Consider the following 15,392-nt stretch of genomic DNA (forward strand, 5'->3'; position numbering starts at 1 on the left):
TACCTTGTCATTGGTGGTCAGAAACCGTGTCATGTGCCTTGTACACTCCAGATCTGTTTCGAGGGTAAAATGGACAGTGTGGGCTTATTTGCAATCCATTTTCTCAGTTTTTGTGCCGATAGGGCACCTCAAAACCCTTCTTTATCAGGGGAGATAAGATGTAAATTTCTAGTGTAAACAATAGAACAGGAAGAATAAATGCAAACAAGTATCCACCTTTCCTTCCTTAAGAATAGGTATTGGGTTTTTTTTTTAATTTACATGATTATATTAATTCATTAACCTACTTCTCTGATGGTCTCTTATGCAAAATTGTACTGGTATTCATCACTTCAATGCCTTTAGTCCGCACTTCTAATCTTAGGGACGTGTGTTGTTGACTCCCTTAATGCTCTCTTACCAAGCCAGGGCAAGTTTCTGCGGAGTCACTTTACAGTTTATTTTAAAGATGAAGGATTTTAATTCTCAAATTTTGAAAGAAAAAAAAAAGCAAGTATAGCAAATTGAAATATAATTTCAGGCATCTCAGTTATTTTATTTGTCTGTACCAAGACATGCTTACTGGTTGGTTTCTTGTAGGGCTGTTTCAAAAGCAGAGAGATTTAGTGGAGACAATGTAATCTACAAGCCACCAGGGGTAAGTGTAACTATGTATTTCATTCTGCTTATTGTCATTATATGCGAATATGAACAAATGGAGACTGTACTCAGAACATTCAGCATGTTACTGCATCTCAAACCTTAATTTTACTTCACTAAATAATGTGAGAAATAGGGTCATAGGCACAAGTGTTTCTGAGTCAGTGAAAAAGATATCGGTCTCACTTGTTGCCAGTGAAGTGCACAAAACCTGTATTTGTCATTTTAAGTGTCAATGTCCAGAAACGTTTTTGGTTTGGTTTTGGTGTATATTGTTGTTGTTGTGATTATTTTTTGTTTGTTTGGGTAGCGGGGTTTTGTGGGTGTTTTGTTTTCTTAGAAACGTGATCAACTTTGTGTTCTGTGGAAGTCTGAAAATATGCAGTTCAACAGTTGGTACACATATTTTTCAAAGCAAGTGACAATTAAGTATTTCTGACTGTCACTTGCCTGTCTTGTGTGTCTTAGCCCACAAGAGCTAAGGGCTGTTTTCTTAATTAAAAAAAAAAAAGGAATTAGTAAAATAAACTGTATGTTAACAACTCTGAATTTTACTTGAGGGAAAATTCAGTACAGAAGAAAATCTACAAGAATGGCTTTTTAGAAACATAATATCTGAAAATCTGCTTCTTTCTCAAATTCAGTGTATGAAAAGAGTTGCTTGCGGGGGGGGGGGGGGGGGAACAAACAAACAAACAAAACAACCACACCAAACAACTAAGGGTGAGGGAATTTCAAACCTTTTTCTGCAAACCCAGAATTTATTAGGCTACCTAATTTATGGCATTTCTGAACTAAGGTGTGCTTGATCATGGCCACAGCTTGTGAAGACACGCTTCACTTCATGTTAGTCAAAAATGTGATTACATTAAAAGATGGCAGCACTGAATTCTGAGTTAAAACTACTAGTAAATAAAGGAAGACTATTATTTATTTGGATCTCTTTGGCAAAGCAAATGTAAAAATATCAGCTTCAAGTCCTGTAGGACACTAGGAGGGGTTTTTTAGTGCATCTTTGTAACTGTCAGCATGAAGCAGCTTTGTATCTGCATTTAGTTTATATCTAAATAGATTTTTTTTTAGGTATGGAGATAACTATTTGTCAACTTAACAGAAGTCTAAATAGCCTTTATTTGAAGCATCGCTAATTTGGAAACAAAGTATCTTTTCAATTCTTCTTAAGTTGTCTTAAAAAGTGGAGTTGCCTACATAAATGATCATGGTGGTAGTTTTCTACCATAGTTAAAGATGTTGCATGCACAAAGGTTGAATATTGGTATAAGATTGGCTTTCAGTATTTATATGGATATTGTTAATTTATGCCAGGTGGGTAATCTTTGAAGGTAGCAGTGTCATTTTTACTGTTTCTCAACTAGTATATTTTTCTTTTCAACAGGAAAATGCTCCAGATATGGTATATTTAGGCTCGCTAACCAATTTTGATTTGATTTATGCATGGACACAAGATAAATGTGTACCACTAGTTCGAGAAATTACATTTGAAAATGGGGAGGTAAGAATTTTTTCTACCATTCTACTTTTGAGAAAGTGTCTCTTTCAAGGTCTCTAATCCATGCCAAAGAACTTTCTGCGTGCTTTGTTTTCGCAGAAAACACCTGTCAGATAATGTCTTTTGTTTCTTCTGGAGCTTTTTGGTTAGACTTGAAATTCACTGGAGGCAGATTTGTAGTAGTTTCATACACTATCAAAATAAGAAGTTACAATCACGCGTAAAGATTGCATAAGAAATGCCTGGTGATTTGCAGAGCGTGGACACTTGTGTGTAAAGAACGTGTGTGCTGGTATGTATGTATGGGTGTGTGACACCTTGGGTAACTTGTATTATTTATCTAAAATAGGTACATATTATTTATGCAGCTGTCATGACTAAATGTTGAATTCAGATCCATAGATAAACGTTCTTTAAGTAGTTTTTTTGCATCTGTTAAGACTTTGAAAAAATGCTTCTAGTCAGGGTAGAAAATATCCATGTCAGCATGTCCATGACACTTTGAAAGAGCAAAATAGTTGTGAACTCTCCTTTAGTTATAATGAGCTTTTAAAATGTAATGTTAAAGTTAGTAGCAGAAAAACGTTATGGTATTAACAGCTTCCAAAGCATGTGGATATGATTTTTTTTTTTTTTTTTCCCCTTCAGTCAATCTGTGTTTAAGCACTGGTACTTTCTTAATCTTTTTAGCTTCACGTGTTCTTTCTGCTGGGTTTCTTCTTTTAGTTGTAATGCGAATTTGGGGGTTTGCTTTTAAAAATCTCGTTATCCTTATTTTCTTTCAATGCTTTTCTGTTTCCTTTGATAACTTACTCCTCTTCCATCTGTTTCCAATATTATATATATTTATTTGTAAGATAACCAAAAGGAAAAAAAAGTCTTTGGAAACTTAGCAAGTTTGTGGTATGTCAGAAAGAGTATTTGTACGTAGCCACAGCATCTGCTAGGAGTGCTTTTGAGGTTTGTAACAAACTGCAGTATGTTATCCACACTGGATCAGAAACCAAAGAATCAGTCATATGATTCAGTCTCAGTTTGCACACTTTTTTTTTTTTTTTATCCTGAATCTGCAGTGTAGGTAACTCTGAGTGCACACAACACATCAGGTTATGTGACAGAGGGAGGGGCAGGGTGGGATGCAGAAAATGGTGTAAGTACAGTCTTCTAGTCCAGCCCACCAACTTGTATTGGAAAGTTCTGTTAGTTAAACAAATTTTAGTTCTTCGTTTGCAACTCAATATGTAAAAGATGCCCCATGTTAACATCTTTAGAAGCGTGTGGTAGGTTTTCTGTGTACTTTTCCCATGGCGAAACTGGATTCTGAGCCTTAGAAGCCAAGGTTCATCACTCTCAGCTTCCACCACATTGTGTTGTGGTTTTTCTGGTTGTTCTCTCAACCCTCAGTTCCTGTTTACTTAGGCAGGGATTTACAATTCCTATGTCACATTTTACCTAGCAACATTTGTTTAAAAATTTCAGTGCTGCCAGTACCCAAACAAATTTAAACATGTCAAAATGGAGATAGTTCTGCCTGCTGAGATTGTATGGTGTTTGAATGGGGTCTTAATGCATACTGCACAATATTACAGGGTAAAAATATGAAGTGCTGTGACTGTTAAGCTGTGTTTATGGTACTAGAATGCTCTATAAAGGTAAAGACAAAAATTTCTACCACAGACTTTAAATTCAATTTTAAAACAAAAATTTGCCTCTGTAAACTGCTGGTAGGGGTTTTTTTTCCTGATTTTCTTTCTTAATGTTTTCATTATCTGACAAGTGTCATGGGCAGGCCAGCCGGGAAGATGTCCAATCTGAACAGAGTTCATCACCGTGCCTTTAGACAACACGTAGTAATAGAACTCTGAAGCAAGGGCTTCAGCTTGAGAAGATTGTCCATCAAGAGACAGTCTCTGTACTTGACACGAAAAGGCTGTTGGGATCAGTAATACTATTCAGAAGAAATCACCATTTAACCTATAATCTGTCTGTTTAGCTCTATGTTAGACCACACAATTCATTGTATTCATATAATGATGCTGCTGAACTGTAAGTTTTTGAAAGGGTAAAAAGTTTCTCGAAGGCATACAGAAGTAATGCAGGAAGGTCACATCTAATGAAAAATCTTTTGATGTTCTTAGTGCCAGATGAGACGGGAGCTTTTGAGGGGGCAGTCCAAAGCGAGTGAAATAGCTGTTCCACTTGCTGTGTGTAAAACGTGCTATGAAAGCTGCAATAGAAAAGCAAACAAAAGGAGGTACTTTATAGAAACAAGTTAGGGCCAAGATTGGCAAGGCTTTCAAGCCATCTGTCCTAACAACCTGTTGGGAGGTGAATTGATCTTGTGAATATGACTTGCTGAGGTTGTCCTTTTAGCTGCTTGCAAGCAGGAGGGGAGCTTAGAGCCAGAGCACCAAGCTCAGTTTGGGAGTTCTCCCTCTGGAGATGTATCTCCTGAAGTGAGTGAGGAAATGGAGCCATAATTGTAGTGGTACGAAATAGACTTTTTTTTTTTCCATCCTCTAATAGGGGAGGAGGCTGAGACCTAACTGAATTCATGTGTGTAAAAATGAGAATGAGCAAATATGTTTAGTGGTTCGTTTAGGGATGGATTGGAAAACTTGGATTTTGTCAAGAGCACTGAAGTTCGGAGGATCTTTGCAATCTGCTGTTGAAAGACCAAGCTTCAACTTACCTGCTAGACTTGGCTGAAGGGAAAAAGACAGTCATTTCATGGACACAACATAACTGCCTGCCTACTTATTTCTTCTAACTTACTTCAAATCAGAAACATCTGAAGAAACTCTTATTTGCTGGCAGAATGAATAAGCGCGATCTTTTTCAAAAAGCATAGATTTTATTCTGATACAGAGTGGAATCAAAGAAGTAGCAGCACTTATGCACCAGTTGTGCAAATGAAAGGTAGGCAAGACTGTAGGGATTTGTTAGATGAGAAGTTATTATTTCTTCAGTCAGGCTCTGGCGAGCTGAGCCGATGTTCAAATGTGCCTAAAAATCACTTTTGAAGCAAGAAAATGCATGTTGTTCGTGTTTTGTTTGGGTTTTGAGTAAAAGAAAAAATCCCAAATAAATTATTCAAGGAGTTCTTACATTTACCTGTCCACGGACAGAGATCTTTAAAAGGCACTCGGGCTGCAAAAATGCTTGCCTGTCTAACGAAGGTTTTAATTTCTTCAACAATTTTAGTGCTATACTAGCCTGTGAATTTAATAATGGTGTTATATGGATGACCAGTCAGGACGCACTTACTAGCAAAAGAGCTATGTCATTAGCTTCTCTTTTTTTTTTTTCTTTTATTTTTTTAATATTGTCTTATGCTAAGAAAATACCAACTTACTACATGAACCAAGCTAGGACTGGGTCTAGAATACACCCTCAACTTTTCATAGCACTTAATACTATGCTGTTCAGGCCTTATTGCTGTTTCGATGAAGATGTGTTTTCTCAGGATTGGGCTATTTCTTTCGAGCAAGTATTCCAGTGCAAGTGTGTCTCTTCTGGAAATGCTAATATTGAAAAACCTTCATCCTTTATGTGCTGTATATGATAAGGGAAGAAAACATGGCTAAATGTCACTCAAGTATCTTAAATGAAGGGTCAGCTGTTAACACCTTTAGTCCTGTTCTTTCAGCTGTTTTTAAAGTGGAGATCTCAATGAACTTGAAAATTACTGGAATCATTTACTTAAGTGTCCTTAAGAAATGGAAGAAATGAGATTTGTCATTTGTTTTCTGTGCAGGAACTGACAGAAGAAGGCCTTCCTTTTCTCATACTTTTCCACATGAAAGATGACTTGGAGAGTTTAGAGAAATTCCAACAGGAGGTTGCACGACAATTAATAAGTGAAAAAGGTTTGTAGGAACGCCTACTACCTCTTGTTTTTACTGGTATAATATTTTTCAGGCAAATTCAGTCGAGTGGAAGCAAAGGCCACACAGAATCTGAGCCTTAAAGCTCTTGAGACCAAAGGGCTTTATGTACTTTTGACAATGAGGACCGACTCCTCTGGAAATTATTAAAATAGATATACGATTTATTAGTAAGTAACTGTTTCAGAAATCCTACTTGTTTAAATGGCTTAATGCAGTTTGAGAGGCCATTAAACAAAACTTCAGTTTATATTGTGGCCAAAAGCACTGTAAGAAAAATCCGTTATTTTGGTGGTGCTAGTTTCTTCAATCTATTTTCAAGTTTTGTGTGTTCTACCTATCTAGTATTTCCACCTTCGTAATAGTTATGAGAGTGGTTAGGGTTTCAAGATGATGATAATAATAATAATAAAATCTTAATGTGGATTTTTGTCTGCTCACAATTTTAAGGTACAATAAACTTCCTCCATGCTGACTGTGATAAATTCAGGCACCCACTCCTCCACATTCAGAAGACTCCAGCAGACTGCCCGGTTATTGCCATTGACAGCTTTAAGCACATGTATGTCTTTCCAGACTTCAGCGACTTGTCGTAAGTATTTCTCTTTGGGCATTTTAATTTGAGAACAACAAAGGAAAAGATGTGCTCCTATTTTAATTAGTACTGTGATAGGAAGATGGTGAAATCTGGGATAGGTAAGGCTCCCTTGATTCAATGTCAGAGCCTTAAAGTGATATGAACTGGTGTGAAGTCATTGTTTAAATGGGTTGCATTGCTTTATGCAAGAAGAGAATCTCGCATGAAGTTTTTAGATGCTGCTCTTCTTGAATTGAAAGTTTTGCTATTTTCCATAGTAGTTAGGCATTTGGTATTTTTAGTGGTGATCTAGATATATCAATTAGCTTTAAAACGTTCAAAATACACAGTGTTTCAAGAAGATGGACCCAATTTGAAATCACTGTGTCTATTTATTTATTATAGATCTCATTTATAAAAAGGTTACTAAAACTTGATAACTCATTAAACCATTTGCAAATTTTTATGTCACTGTAACATGTTGCTGCTATTGTGAAATATAGTGCTTTGAAACTGGGTCCATGTTTTTGAAACACCCTGTACTACATGGAATGTTTAAGTGCTGTGTTATGCAATGATTACTATAAAACACATCATGAAGAATTCCCAGCTTGCTGGTTCGGTTTTTCCTGCTGTGCAATTCCAGCCTTCCTGCATTAGACTAAACCTGGAAAGCTGGCATAGAAATCCTTGTTGTGTGGGTTTCCAGAATTTTCTTTGTGCAGCTTGGAAAACAGCTGATCATCAGCATGTTATCTGGTTGAAATATGTGAGAGAGGAGTATCAGGGTCCTTAAGCGAAACGCCACTTTGATATCCCACTACATCAGCCTATCTCTTCATGTTGTCCTGCCTTGGAAGCAGATGTTCTCTCTCCCCTGGTTCAGTTGAAGATGTGTAAATGTTATTTTCAGGGTCCTTCAGCATGACAAAAGTGTTCCACCTTTGTCTTGAGGTTGTGTGTTAAACTCCAGTTTTTGTTTCAAAGAAGGCACCTGCACGTACACCACTTGTTAAGTCCTGGTTAGATGCCTGGGCTTTGCAACTTGAATTTTTGCCCATTTTAAAAGCTCAGGCTATTTCATTTTTGTCAAAGTCAAGGATTCAAAGCTCCAATTTAGCATGAAATATGAACGTAACCCTGTGTGTAATTCTGCCATTCCGGCAGGCGTTTTTGTACCTGAAATGTTCACATTTTGAAGAAGCGTTCAAACCTAGCTTCTCCCATCATTCTCTACGGGCCTATTCTTAAATTGTAGTCTCTGTTTGATGTATCTCAAGTAGTGGTTTTCAAATATCTAAAGCTATGTATATGGAAACTCTGATAGTGACTATTTTTCTCCCTGTGTTCCATTTTCTTGGGAGGTTTAAGTTCACTGCACATGCTAGTGCTTTAAAAATATAGTGGGATATTTGCATTTTGAAAGCACCCTTTTTATTGTCACTTTTGAAAAAGCCCTAAAATAAATTAATATCTCTTAAATGGAAATAGAGATGTTTAGTTTAGACTTCGTGTTATGTTTCTTAACACATTCTGTTTCTGTGAAACATTATCAGAATAATTAAAGCTACTTGCATGTTTGTATACCAATTATTACATACAAATGAAGATGAGAAAGATGTCAGGATTGTAGACAGTTGCTTAATGATAAATAATTATTCAACCTTACTCTAGGAGATTGAGCTGATACTTAGAAATACGTAACAAACAGTTGGCAAACAAGGAGAGCTTGGAGCTCCTGGGGTGATATTCTTCTGCGTGTGTGTGTGTGGTTTGGATTTTGGTTTTGGTTTTGGTTGTTGCTTTTTATAGGTAAAAATCTTAATTCTGAGACTTTCATCTACCTGCAAGGATTTTTGCCACTTTAGTACATTTTCTGGACTCTCTTTACAAACCGGCCCCAGACTCTCTGTTGTAATCTCAGTGCTGACACCACCCATTATGGTTTGGATATGGTGCTTTCAGAACTGGCCCACTAGAAGATTTCCTCTCTCTTTAGGGAGTTGTCTTTTTGGAGAATAGCCACTTCGTAAGCAAATGAGACCACCACCCAGTATTTTGTCCTCATACTTCGGCCACCTGGCCCTATTCATCCTGCTGTTCCAGGTCAGAAATGAGAGCAGGGAGCATTCAACAGATGAGTTTGTAGCTTCTCAGCGAGAACTGGCTGAGCTACAAGAGGCTGTAGGCACCAAATGCCCTTGCTGGGTTAGGAGAGGAGAGGCTGGAGGGGAACGTCTCCAGCAGTGTTGCCTGACCTGGACCAGGGCAGGAGCCCAAGGGAAAGCAGGGAGCAGTGATTCTGTCCCTGCAACCAGGCTGGAGTGAACCCCCTTCTCTCCATCAGTACTAATTCCTGATCTTACCTGGGAAGGGGAGAGACCCCTCGAAGTACCTCTGTAATACTGATTAGTTACAGACACTGCTGTAGTGATATCCTCTGACTGTGTTATGCTATAATATGTTTTATCCAGAGTTTTCTCATGATCTGAAACACTGCGGATGGCCCGTCTGCCCAGACTTTGCCCCTCTTTCCTAAATATAATAATGGGTCTGATGAAAGACTCCCTACAAAACCTGTCTCCATTCACACATTACCTTTTGATTGCATGCATAGTGCTCACGTTATCATTTTTTATCTTGAATACTTATTAGAACAACTCTTTGTTTTAAGCTCTTTAGTCTATTTGACGTTTCACAAATAAAATTGGATGCTGTAGTTTAGCACGTTTGCTGTGGGTGACGGTAGATGATCTCAGATTAGATTTACATTGATATCCTCTTAGTGCTTATCTCCAGCGTATATGCAGTTGCTCAGGCACTAGAGAGCCTTTCAAAGATGTTTTGTCAATACTGCTACCCAACTGTCATTTGTATCTGTAAACTGTGCATTTGGAACCTGCTGTTCCCTCTTACATTATGGTTAGTGGGGAGCTGCAGTGACTATACAATGAAGTTATCGGCTAGTACAGCTCTGTGGGAGTTATTGAAAAGATGAAATACTTGCTGTGTTCTCAAGAGACAGTGGGAAGAAAAAGAAGCTGGTAGGATACCTTAACAAACCATTTGGCTTCCTGTCCTCTACTAATCACCTAAAAGTGGACATAGTGTGCCAGATAAACAGAAATTGGCTACTCTAAACAGTGCACTTTAAATCTTCTGTGTTTGGACTTAACTTGTAATAAACATGTGGGTGTTTCTGTTGGATTTGTTCCAGAGTCCCAGGTAAACTGAAGCAATTTGTACTAGACTTGCATTCTGGAAAATTGCACAGAGAGTTTCATCATGGCCCTGATCCAACTGATGTAGCACCTGGTCAGGTAAGGTTACAACAAGTACATTTAATTTGGCCATTTAATAAAGACCTTTTTTTACTCCTTGTCAGAATTATACTTTCTAACATGAATGTATTTTTAACTTCAGTCCCTGGAAAGATAAATCTGTTTATAGAAGCACAACATAAGCATAAAGGAAACTCTTCCTTTAACTTCGTTTGGATAAAGGCAGGGAGAGTGTTAGAGGGAAATATGGTACCTGTTTGCTTTGAGTAAGGAAAGAATCATTACATCATTTTGGTTGGAAAAGACCTCTGAGATCAGAGTCCAACCATTAACCTGATGCTGCCAAGTCCACCACAAAACCATGTCCCTAAGAACCTCATCTACACATCTTTTAAACACCTCCAGGGATGACAAATCAACCACTTCCCTGAGCAGCCTGGCCCAGTGCCTGACAACCTTTTCCGTGAGGACATTTTTCCTCATATCCAATCTAAACCTCCCCTGCTGCAACTTGAGGCCATTTTCTCTCATCCTGTCGCTTCTTGGGAGAAGAGACCAACCCCCTCCGTGCTACAACCTCCTTTCAGGCAGTTGCAGACAGTGATCAGGTCTCCCCTCAGCCTCCTTTTCTCCAGGCCAAACAGCCCCAGCTCCCTCAGCTGCTCCTCATCAGACTTGTGCTCCAGGCCCCTCACCAGCTTCATTGCCCTTCTCTGCACTCTCTCCAGCACCTCAGTGTCTTTCTTGTAGTGAGGGGCCCAAAACTGAACACAGGATTCGAGGTGGAGCCCCACCAGTGCCGAGTACAGGGGGACGATCACTTCCTTAATCCTGCTGGCCACGCTATTTCTGATACAAGCCAGGATGCTGTTGGCCTTCTTGGCCACCTGGGCACACTGCTGGCTCATGTTCAGCCGGCTGTCAATCGACACTCCCAGATTCCTTTCCGTCAGGCAGCTTTCCAGCCACTCTTCCCTGAGCCTGTAGCACTGCCTGGGGTGTTTGTGACCCAAGTGCAGGACTTGGCACTTGGCCTTGTTGAACCTCATACAGTTGGGCTGCCATCCTACCCTCCAGCAGATCAACACTGCCACCCAGGTTGCTGTCGTCTGCAAACTTACTGAGGGTGCACTTGATCCCCTCATCCAGATCATTGATAAAGAGATTAAACAGAACTGGCCCCAATACTGACCCCTGTGGAACACCACTTGTGACTGGCCACCAACTGGATTTGACTCCGTTCCCCACAATTCTTTGGGCCTGGCCATCCCGCCAGTCTTTTACCCAGCAAAAGTACATCCATCCAAGCCATGAGCAGCCAGTTTCTCCAGGAGAATGCCATGGGAAACAGTGTCAAAGGCTTTACTAAAGTCCAGGTAGACACCATCCACAGCCTTTCCCTCATCCAGTAATTGGGTCACTTTATCATAGAAGGAGATCAGGTTTGTCATGCAGGACCTGTCTTTCATAAACCCACACTGACTGGGCCTGATCACCTGGTCGTCTTGTACATGCTGTGTGATGGCATTCAAGATGATCTACTCCATAATCTTGCCCAGTACCAAGGTCAGACTGACAGATGTGTGGTTCCTTGGATCCTCCTTCCAGCCCTTGTCGATGGGTGTCACATTTGCCAGCTTCCAGTCAACTGGAACCTCCCCAGTTAGCCAGGACTGCTGGTAAATGATGGAAAGTGGCTTGGTAAGCACCTCTGCCAGCCCCCTCAGAACCCCTGAGTGTGTAAGAATACATATTTTTTTCTCCACTGAAACAGAAGACCTTGGGGCAGATGGACTGTTCTGAGCTCATAGTGCTGCTCCTATGTTTTCATGTGATTTCAGTGCAAAATCAATGATACATCATAGAGGTATTGTTTCTATCACAACACACTATGAGAGGGTCCTTCTGAGGGCAAACATCAGTTGCTTGAATGTTTAATATATTTACTTGTAATCACCAATCCAAGCAGGAGGCAGTTTGTTAGCACATCAACAGAAGATTGATAAGTGGTAATAGAGCTTATTACTTTTATTAATGCAATTAACAAGCAGCATTAATAGTGGTCACAGGCTGCATTTGTCAGTTTGCATTCATCACTGTTCTGCTCAAAGGTTTCCATGCTGTATAATTACATGCCCAGAAGTCACTCCTGGGATCTCTTCAGGAGCACATCTACTAGATCCTTCTCCAGCAAAACTCAGGAACACCTCAGTGTTTAGTTTAATCCAAGAGGCAGAAAAGAAAGGACGTCACCAGCCCCAATTCCCTCTGCTCAGCCCAGTCTTCTGTGTCTTCATCAGCTTTGTATATTCTTGATATGCCATTCAGCTCATGTGCTTGGTGTCACGCAGAAAAGTGCCTGTCAGGTAACCTCATTACCTCAGGCCCTCTCTAAAGAAATACTTGTTTTTAAACACTTAAGTTAATATGTTGCATTGTCTAGGGCTCAAGAGAGCCATGCGGATCCCAGAGGAGACCTAGTGTTCTTGTGTTGGGGTGCCTTGGGCCATCCCAGAACCCATGGTTGAGGGACAGAAATGATTTATGGCTACAGGCTGGTTTTCCTGGTCATCTGTGGGTTGTGTAAGGGTGGTGCTGCGCTAAGCTGTGTGAGTGCAGCCTCCCATTGCCCTGCTCAGAGTTAAAAGATTTAAAAGCATGAAAGCCCCGGGGGGCTTGCCTTAGGCCAGGAGAATGGCTGCTTTTGAATGTTGACTGGTTGTGAAAACACTAGGCCTGAGTTGTCTCGGCAGTGATTCACTTTAGCGGTAACTCCCTGTGTTTCTCAGGAATTTGTTGAGCAACAGGAATTCAGGTCAACAGGAGGAGATGCAGAAAACGGGGCTGGAGACTGAGGAGTAGGTCAGCTGGGAGCTAGGCAGGTGACAGGCGTGAGGGACACTATGGAGCAATTGCAACCTGGAGGAGGCTTGGGCAGGGTGAGAGGGAACCTGCCCAGTCCCAGGGTCCTGCTGCCCAGCTGGGCACAGGCTGGTTGCCTAGAGCTGCAGGCTTGCTTGTCTTCGTTCTGCCTTGAAAAATGCACGCAGAACCTGGGATGTTTACACTCTCATGTCTGTATGGCCATCTTGTGGAAGATGGAATTGCTGGGTCATGTATGTCCCGTAAATTGCATGTTTAGATTTTTCTTTTTTTTCAGTTTCCATAGAAAACTAATTCTAAAATATCTTGGCACCAGTGTCACTTTTGCCCTGGTGCATCTCAAAAGCAAACACACAAACCAGACTACTTTCAAAGCAAGTGGTAGATGGACTCAAATCTACAATGGGGTGCATCTGAAATACTATTAAGTCACTTGTACAGAAACTCGTGTGATGACCATTGCCTTTGAGATGTGCCAACAAAAGGAGTTGGCACACCTTAACGGATGGTGCATGATGAATTAATGTATGTGTGCATGTGTATTCCACCTGCTTGGGACTTAAAATGTGCCTTCCAAAACAAAAACACAAAACAACAACAAAACCTGAAAAACAACACTACATGCACAAATACACCTCAATTCATAAGAATGCTGGACGTTTGGGCACTCTCATAATTGCCATAATTAATGCTAGAAGTTCATTTAGTGAAGGTGATTATTTATTAAAATGAGTCTAACAAGCAATTTTACTGTTTGTTCTGTTTTTTCAGCCAATTCAGGATTTAGCAAGCAGCCCACCAGAGAGCTCCTTCCAGAAGCTGGCACCCAGTGAACATAGGTACACCTTATTGAGGGAAAAAGATGAACTTTAAAAACTTGAAATAATCTTGCAAGCCTTTCAGACAGCAGCATTGACTTCCGTGTGGTGGAAATAGTAAACCTATATTTTCATAATTCTATGTGTATTTTTATTTTGAATAAACTGAAAAATAATTTTTTTTCTCCCCAAGCTTGTAAATACATTTGTTTGGTGGGTCATTCTGTACAGCATCTTTCAAACAGTACGTTCCTAATGCTATAGTAAAATATCAGAGACCCATCCAGACTCTTGACCTAACTCTGTTCTGTAAAACTTTTATATTCCAAATGAAGGTATCCCTGCCAGAGACATGCTGTTAACTTGCACTATCCCATTAAATAGGACTTTTGGGTTGTTTTCTGTGTAACCTTGGTAGTATGTGCTTTCTCTTCTTCATATGAACAGCTATCCTGGTAATCTCTTTCTTTGTCACGTTTTTCTCCAACTTTAAGAGGGTCTTCTATTCTGGATACTCGGGAGGGGAATAAATTAAAGTTTTACAGAATCTCGTGTGGTGCTTTACTGGGTCTAAATGTCGAAGCGATCAAACAATTCTGATTATTAAAATACCAAGGGAGGAAAATATATTTTTTAATACTATTAGCTATACTTTGAATGAAAGGGCTGTATTGACCTGCCCTAGTTTCTTGGAGTTGTTATTATTATCCACATGGTTGTGTTAAAAGAACATGAGTGTTGGAAACCCTTCAAAGTAGGAGAGGACTAGGGCTGGACTGCCATCTTAGTTTTGTCAGTCTTAAATTAATCTCTGTATGTATGTGTTACGATTAGTCTTTTTTTTCTTTTGGGTCCCTGCCTCCCTGGCAGACCATCTACTTTCTGAACAAGCACTGCAAATTTTCTGTTACTCCTTTTGTCTGGCTTGTGCCTTATTTATTGCATATTCATTGAATTCTGCTCTCAAGAAGGAATTACTGCTTTCCTTGTGGGCTTTTCTGTTGTGTGTAATACAAGAACACGGGCTTTTCTCAATGAATCTTCAAGCTGCTGGGTGAAACGAACATAAAGAAAATGCAGAGATGGAAAAATATCTGCTAATTTGGGGTGCATTGCTGGAGATGAATTAGGAATTGGTACTGGATTTGTACGGTACACTTACTACAAAGACTCTAGCGCCATGACTTGGGCCTCCATGGTTTAGTGTCTTTAGAAGCTTGTTCTCTGGATGACTGGACCACTGGGTTCATGTTTTATTTCTGCGAGTGCCCCAATGTCTGCAGTTCACGGCTCAGGATCCCATCTGGGCTGGATGCCACCTCCTTGGTTATTGCCAGAAGACGGGCATGGTCCTGTGCAGCCGTGGCCAAAGTCAGTGCCATGAGAGGCTGCTGAATTGAGTCCCTGCAGCAACAGGCACGTGAGCTTTCGAGGGGGCGATTCTGAGGAGAGTTGCTCCTACCAGCCAGCACTAGGCTTCCAGCTGACTGAGCAGATGCACAACTGGTAGCTAAAAAAGAGTATTTTAAGATTTTATTGACAGGTGTACTTTGTCAGTTTTGTGAACCTGCATTTTCGAGCGCACATAAAGTGCTTGAAAGCCAGGTCTTCTCCTGTACCATTCTCCATCTCATGACAAATGAAGTGTTTTTGGCAGCCAAGTCATCCCACCTTCCAGCTGGAATCCAAAGCTGTGAGCAGGGGATGGTTTTAGGGCTGGTGCTTGTTATCTGCAGGTGGTGCAACAAAACTTCGTAGTTGTTCAGCCACCTGAAATTGTAGTCCACTCTTGCATGG

General features: G+C 40.2%; 1 protein-coding gene across 1 annotated transcript in view; it reads left to right on the top strand.

Annotated features, from left to right (window-relative positions):
* ERP44 (endoplasmic reticulum protein 44) overlaps positions 1-14,142 on the top strand; it is a 56,050-nt gene extending 41,908 nt beyond the window's left edge. The window contains exons 7-12 of the mRNA XM_065628550.1: positions 580-637; positions 2,036-2,152; positions 5,907-6,018; positions 6,487-6,628; positions 9,831-9,933; positions 13,549-14,142. Of these exons, the coding sequence (XP_065484622.1) occupies positions 580-637; positions 2,036-2,152; positions 5,907-6,018; positions 6,487-6,628; positions 9,831-9,933; positions 13,549-13,650 (634 nt within the window). The 3' untranslated portion in view covers positions 13,651-14,142. The remainder of the gene's footprint in view (positions 1-579; positions 638-2,035; positions 2,153-5,906; positions 6,019-6,486; positions 6,629-9,830; positions 9,934-13,548) is intronic.
* Positions 14,143-15,392: the final 1,250 nt, after the last annotated feature.

Source organism: Caloenas nicobarica, chromosome 2 (genome assembly GCF_036013445.1).
Source record: "Caloenas nicobarica isolate bCalNic1 chromosome 2, bCalNic1.hap1, whole genome shotgun sequence".
Lineage (NCBI taxonomy): Eukaryota > Metazoa > Chordata > Aves > Columbiformes > Columbidae > Caloenas > Caloenas nicobarica.